This window comes from Scyliorhinus torazame, chromosome 5, assembly GCF_047496885.1.
Source record: "Scyliorhinus torazame isolate Kashiwa2021f chromosome 5, sScyTor2.1, whole genome shotgun sequence".
NCBI lineage: Eukaryota > Metazoa > Chordata > Chondrichthyes > Carcharhiniformes > Scyliorhinidae > Scyliorhinus > Scyliorhinus torazame.
Window position 1 is genome coordinate 124,218,383 of NC_092711.1, and position 7,102 is coordinate 124,225,484.

The window sequence follows — 7,102 nt, forward strand, 5'->3', positions numbered from 1 at the left end:
GCCTGAAAAAATGCAGTTTGCACTCTGCGCAGATGTGGCAGTTCCTTGTGACTGTACGGACCTCCTCCAAAGAGTATGGGAGGTTGCGGGACTTAATAAAGTGGTAGAACCGAGTGACCCCCGGGTGGCAGAGGTCCTCGTGGAGGGTTTGGAGGCGGTTAATTTGTGCGTTGGCACATGTGCCGCGGGATAGGGCATCGGATGGCTCGTTCAGCTTTCCGGGACGATACAAGATCTCGTAGTTGAAGGTGGAGAGCTCGATCCTCCACCTTAAGATCTTGTCGTTTTTGATTTTGCCCCGCTGTGCATTATCGAACATGAAGGCTACCGACCGTTGGTCCGTGAGGAGAGTGAATCTCCTGCCGGCCAGGTAATGCCTCCAATGTCGCACCGCTTCCACTATGGCTTGGGCTTCCTTTTCCACTGAGGAGTGGCGGATTTCTGAAGCGTGGAGGGTTCGGGAGAAAAAGGCCACGGGTCTGCCCGCTTGATTAAGGGTGGCCGCTAGAGCTACGTCGGAGGCGTCGCTCTCGACCTGGAAGGGGAGGGACTCGTCGATGGCGCGCATCGTGGCCTTTCCGATATCCGCTTTGATGCGGCTGAAGGCCTGGCAAGCCTCTGTCGACAGAGGGAAGGTCGTGGTCTGTATTAGGGGGCGGGCCTTGTCTGCATACTGGGGGACCCACTGGGCGTAGTATGAAAAGAACCCCAGGCAGCGTTTTAGGGCTTTTGAGCTGTGCGGGAGGGGAAATTCCATGAAGGAGCGCATACGTTCGGGGTCGGGGCCTATTATCCCATTGCGCACTACGTAGCCCAGGATGGCTAGCCGGTTGGTGCTAAAAACGCACTTGTCCTCGTTGTACGTGAGGTTCAAGGCTTTAGCGGTCTGGAGGAATTTTTGGAGGTTGGCGTCGTGGTCCTGCTGATCGTGGCCGCAGATGGTTACATTGTCGAGATATGGGAATGTGGCCCGCAACCCGTGTTGATCAACCATTCGGTCCATCTCTCGTTGGATGACCGAGACCCCGTTTGTGACGCCAAATGGGACCCTTAGGAAATGGTATAATCGCCCGTCTGCCTTAAATGCTGTGTACTTGCGGTCACTTGGGCGGATGGGGAGCTGATGGTAGGCGGACTTGAGGTCCACGGTGGAGAAGACCTTATATTGGGCAATCCGATTGACCATGTCGGATATGCGGGGGAGAGGGTACGCGTCTAGTTGTGTGTACCTGTTGATGGTCTGGCTATAGTCTATGACCATCCTTTGCTTCTCCCCTGTCTTTACTACTACCACCTGTGCTCTCCAGGGACTATTGCTGGCCTGGATTATGCCTTCCTTCAGTAGCCGCTGGACTTCGGACCGAATGAAGGTGCGGTCCTGGGCGCTGTATCATCTGCTCCTAGTGGCGACGGGTTTGCAATCCGGGGTGAGGTTTGCAAACAAGGATGGGGGCTGAACCTTGAGGGTTGCGAGGCCGCAGATAGAGAGTGGGGGTATTGGGCCGCCGAATTTGAAGGTTAGGCTCTGTAGATTGCACTGGAAGTCTAATCCCAGTAATGTGGGGGAAGGACGTAGAGCCTGTAGTTTTTGAACTCCCTCCCTTGCACCGTTAGGATAACTATGCAGAAGCCTTTGATCTGTACGGAGTGGGATCCTGCAGCTAGGGAAATCTTTTGTGCGCTGGGACGGATGGTCAAAGAACAGCGTCTTACCGTGTCGGGGTGGATAAAGCTCTCCGTGCTCCCGGGGTCGACCAGGCATGGTGTCTCGTGCCCGTTTATCAGCACCGTTGTCGTCGTCGTCTGGAGCGTCCGGGGCCGTGCTTGGTCCAGCGTCATTGAAGCCAGCCATGGTTGTAATGGTTGAGCGTCTTCTTCGAACCCCGTGGAGCCGTCGACGCTGGGGTCCGTTGTTGCCGTCCAAGATGGCGCCGGGGGTGAACAAGATGGCTGCCCCCATGCATCGCACATGGCTAGGGGGTCACAAGATGGTGGCGGGGGTGGACAAAATGGCCACCCCCATGCGTCGTACAGGTCTGGGGTGGTCCAAGGTGGCGGCTCCCCTCCTCCCCTCGTGGTGGCCGGGACCCAAAATGGCGGCGCCTGCGGCTCGCACATGGGGCGCTGGGGGGGTTGGGGAGCATTAGGAACACGCAGGACTCCCTCTTCTCTGGGGACAGCGGTGGCCGGGACCCAAAGTGGTAGCGCCGGCGGGTCATACATGGGGCGCGGGGGGGGGGGGGGGGGGGGGGTTGGGGAGCGTAAAAGGCGTGCAGGGCTCCCTGTTCTCCGGGGAGAGCGGTGGTCGGGGCCCAAGGTGGTTGCGCCTGCGGGTCGTACTTGGGGCGCTGGGGAGTGTAAAAGGCGTGCAGGGCTCCCTGTTCTCCTGGGACCGCGGCGACCTCCCGGGACCGGCACACAGCCGCGAAATGGCCCTTTTTCCCGCAGATCTTACAGATCGCTGCGCGGGCCGGGCAGCGCTGCCGGGGGTGTTTCACCTGGCCGCAGAAATAGCAGCGGGCTCCCCCGGTGCGACTTGGCGTTTGAACCGCGCAAGTTTGTGGGGTGTCCGGGGGGGGGGGGTGTTTGTCGCGACGGGTGCGTACGGAGCCCAATGGGCTGCTGCGCGGTCGGGGCCGTAGGCGCGGGTGTTTCGCGCGGCCACGTCTAGGGAGGCTGCTAGGGCCCGTGCCTCTGAGAGTCCTAGCGACTCTTTTTCTAAAAGTCTTTGGCGGATTTGGGAGGAGTTCATACCTGCCACAAAAGCATCGCGCATTAACATGTCCGTGTGTTCATTTGCGTTCACCGGCGTGCAGCTGCAGGCCCGTCCCAAAATTAGTAGCGCGGCGTAGAATTCATCTATTGATTTTGCTGTCTCGTTGCGAGTTGATAGCGAGCGTAGATCTGGTTTACTGGGCGAACATAGAGACTTTTTAGTGCTGCGAACGCCGTCTGGAAATCCTCTGCGTCTTCGATGAGAGAGAAAATCTCCGTGCTTAACCTCGAGTGCAGGACCTGTAGTTTTTGGTCTTCTGTGACCCGGCCGGGGGCCGTTCTGAGGTAGGCCTCGAAACAAGTCTGCCCGTGCTTGAAAGCTGCTGCTGCGTTCACTGCGTGGGGGCTGATCCTCAGGCATTCTGGGATGATCCTGAGCTCCATAGTCCTTTAGTCACGCTTAATAAATTGTAGCGCACAAAGACTCCGAGAGACGAATAGAGTGAAGTTGATTAGGCTTTATTAAGCGTGACTGTTCCCCCGCAGTTCAGTAGTAGACTGCCTGCGGGGGAGGACTCCTGGTTCTTATACTCCGCCTTCAGGGCGGAGCTAGAGGTCAACGGCCAACCAGGACCCGGGATCTGTCAGCCACTGACATCACGGCTTCACAGTCCCACATGACCCCTAATGCATACTACCACACCCCCACAGTCCAAAGATGTGCAGGTTAGATGGATTGGCCATGCTAAATTGCCCTGAGTGTCCAAAAAGGTTAGGTGGAGTTATGGGTTAGGTTGGAGGTATGGGCTTAAGTAAGGTGCTCGTTCCAAGGGCCAGTGCACTCGATCAGCCAAATGCCCTCCTTCTGCACAGTAAATTCTATGATTCTGTTTCCGTGTGAACTCGCTGGTGTTTCAGCAGATTCAGTTTACTTTTAAAGCTCTTTTCACAATCAGAACATTTAAAAGGTTTCTGATCAGTGTGAACAAGTTGGTGTGAAGTCAGATAGGATGACCGAGTGAATTTCTTCTCACACACGGGGCAAGTGTACAGTCTCTCCCCAGTGTGAACCCGCTGGTGTATCAGAAGGTAGGATGAACATGTGAATCTCTTCTCACACAAGGAGCAGGTGAATGGCCTCTCACCAGTGTGAGTGCGTTGATGTGACAGTAAATTCTTTTTACTTTTAAAGCTCTTCTCACAGTCAGCACATGTAAACGGTCTCTGATCAGTATGAACAAGTTGGTGTGTCAAGAGGTAGGATGACAGAGTGAATCCCTTCCCACACACAGAGCAGGTGAATGGCCTCTCCCCAGTGTGAGTGCGTTGATGTATCAGTAAATCATTTCTGCTTTTAAAGCTCTTCTCACAGTCAGCACATTTAAACGGTCTCTGATCAGTGTGAACAAGTTGGTGTGTCAGGAGGTGGGATGACAGAGTGAATCCCTTCCCACACACGGAGCAGGTGAATGGCCTCTCCCCAGTGTGAGTGCGTTGATGTGACAGTAAATCCTTTCTGCTTTTAAAGCTCTTTTCACAATCAGAACATTTAAACGGTCTCTGGTCAGAGTGGACCTGATGGTGAGTCCAGAGGTGGGATGACTGAGTGAATCCCTTCCCACACACGGAGCAGGTGAATGGCCTCTCCCCAGTGTGAGTGCGTTGATGTTTCAGTAAATCCTTTCTGCTTTTAAAGCTCTTCTCACAGTCAGCACATTTAAACAGTCTCTGGTCAGAGTGGACCTGATGGTGAGCCCGGAGGTTTGGCAAATCATGAAATCTCTTCCCACATTCCAAACAGGTGAATGGCCTCTCCCCAGTGTGAGTGCGTTGATGTGACAGTAAATCCTTTCTGCTTTTAAAGCTCTTTTCACAGTCAGCACATTTAAAAGGTCTCTCATCATTATGAACAAGTTGGTGTCTCAGGAGTTCGGATGACAGAGTGAATCCCTTCCCACACACGGAGCAGGTGAATGGCCTCTCCCCAGTGTGAGTGCGTTGATGTGTCAGTAAATCCTTTCTGCTTTTAAACCTCTTCTCACAGTCAGCACATTTAAAAGGTCTCTGATCCGTATGAACAAGTTGGTGTGTCAGGAGGTGTGATGACCGAGTGAATCCTTTCCCACACACGAAGCAGGTGAACGGCCTTTCCCCAGTGTGAATACGTCGATGAGTTTCCAATTCAGATGGGTAATTGAATCCCATCCCACAGTCCCCACATTTCCACGGTTTCTCCATGGTTATCGACAAGTTATCAGGTGTAGGTGGGATGCAGATTTGAGGTCACTTTCAGATCAGCCGTGATGTTATTAAATGGTGGAACATGCTCACGGGGCTGAATATCCTATTGCTGCTTCTTGATTCCTTTGGTGCGAATGTCCTTATGTCTCTCCAACTTGGATCATCAGTTGAAGCCTGAGTACGGTGTCTCCCTGATGCAATTTAATTTCATGCTGTGTGATTGGTTAAAGCTCAGTTCCAGCTACCTGTGGAAAATTACTTAGATGTCTGTGTCCGGTGCTTTTCCAATCACAGTGATTTTTGAATTTTTTTCCGAAAGAGAAAACAGACAAATGCGTTGAAAGGCCGGTCCTGATGAATCAAGTGTCTCTGTCAGATCTCGACATGATGTTTGCATCTGCAAATATTCTGTAAAAGGAGATTACATTGAAATACTGTGAATATATAAGACACAAACAGGCCATTCTGTCACAGATTCTGCTGCTTTCAATACTCGGCACACATCTCCGACTGTCACACCTATCTCATCGCAGCTTTTCAGCTGATTTTTGATTCCATTTTCTCTCATGTGCTTGTCCCGTTTCCTTTTGAAAACATCTCAGCACTTTTCTCAACTCATTTCCATGGTAATGAGTTGCACATTCTGAACCTGTGATAAATAATTTTGTCTGTATTGTCCGCTTGGATTTATTCGTAACTATCTTGTATTTATGAATTGTTGTTTATTGATAGTCACTCTCTCACATCGCCCCTCTCCAAACTACTGATAATTTAAAAGATTTATAGGTCACTGCTTCATTTTTTGTTGTCGATATAAAAAAGGCCCCACTCCAATTAATCTTTCCTGATTGCTGTCATCTCTCATGTTACAAAAGTCATCACTGTCAATGCAGGATAGAATTCGCAGAGACAAACCTTTCTGTTGGGTTCAGTTTGTTGTGTGCAAATTCTACAATTACAACCCCCTGTAAAAGGAGTTTACAAAAGCCATCACTGTCAGTCTAGGATAGAAATTCTGAACAGGCAATTCTAGTTTCTCTGGAACATTTTTTCCTCTCTTGTTCCCCCAAAGCTGTCAATCCCAGCCCCACACACTCTCCCTCCTCCCTGGGCTGAAATCCAAACACATCTCACCATCTGCACCATTTCTTTCCTCCACTCCCAGTTTTCTCCCTCCCTCTCCTCTGCCTGGGTTCAGTTCTCCAGCTCCTGTCTGCAGACTGACAATAAAACCCAATGGGTCTTATTGGGGGTTTGCGGCTTCCAGTGCAGGTTTGTGAATCCTCCCCGCCCACCTGCCACAGTTTCCTTCCTTGCCAGAGATCAGAGTCCTCATTGATTTGAGTGCAAAGTGTAAGTTCTTATTTCTTGTCCCCCTCCCCCATCCTCTGATGTGAACCATCCTCCAGTGTCTGAAGCAGGATGGTGCCCGTTAACCTGGGCCTGTTCCCGGGAGGGAGGGAGAAGCCCCGCAGCTGCAAACCAGGGAGCTGACAATGATGGTGAAGGGTTTGCTCCAGCTCACAATGCCAGGGGACTGATTGACGGCAGGTTCGGACCAATAGGAAGAGGGGACGGAGCTGGGTGACCGAACAAGAGCCGCTGGTCCTCCAACCAATTAGAGTGAATGGGAGGCGGAGCAAAGCCGGGGCTCTCTTCGGCCACTCGGGCCTGTCTCGGGGAAAAGCCCGAGCAGCTTTCGCCGGTTGAACTGCCGTATCCGAACTTGGTGTTCGGAGCTTGGGGTCGACACGGAGTGTTCATGAGGCCTCCCGATCTACCCGCGAGCCCTATCCTTCCCTGAGAACTCATCGCACGGGATCTGACCGGCTGAGGATTTCCACCCGACCGCCTGAATTCTGAACTGTCATCAGCACTGCGCATGCTCCAGTCAACGTGTAAGACCGGGCTCAGCCCCGCTACCCATTCACTCCGATTGGTTGGAGGACCAGCTGATCTGCTGGGTCCTCCAGATCCGCTCCTCTCTTGCAATTGGTCCAGAGCAGCAGTCAATCACTCCCGGCATTGTGAACTGGAGCATGCGCAATGCCGATGATGTACCGCGCTTGGGGTTTTCACTGAAACCCGGTGGACTCCAAACCCCAACAAGAAGTTTCCGGGCCCGGGTTTGCATCGAGCTGCAAAC

At 52.6% G+C, this 7,102-nt stretch overlaps 1 protein-coding gene across 3 annotated transcripts; it reads right to left on the reverse strand.

Annotated features, from left to right (window-relative positions):
- Positions 1-2,244: 2,244 nt before the first annotated feature.
- Positions 2,245-6,839, reverse strand: LOC140419674 (uncharacterized). Of its 3 annotated transcripts, none has more exons than XM_072503594.1 (2): positions 6,784-6,839; positions 2,245-5,364 (listed from the first exon to the last, which is right to left on the reverse strand). In XM_072503594.1, the coding sequence occupies exon 2, from the start codon at positions 4,951-4,953 to the stop codon at positions 3,595-3,597; it is 1,359 nt and encodes a 452-aa protein (XP_072359695.1). In that variant the 5' UTR covers positions 4,954-5,364; positions 6,784-6,839; the 3' UTR covers positions 2,245-3,594. The 3 variants fall into 3 exon arrangements, with proteins under 3 accessions (XP_072359695.1, XP_072359693.1, XP_072359692.1); XM_072503592.1 differs by having other exon boundaries at positions 6,091-6,820; XM_072503591.1 differs by having other exon boundaries at positions 5,872-6,820.
- Between the last annotated feature and the right edge of the window lie 263 nt (positions 6,840-7,102).

Bases quoted from the DNA above. Each gene is read 5' to 3' on its own strand.
- LOC140419674 (XM_072503594.1), bottom strand. From the start codon at position 4,953: ATGGAGAAACCGTGGAAATGTGGGGACTGTGGGATGGGATTCAATTAC.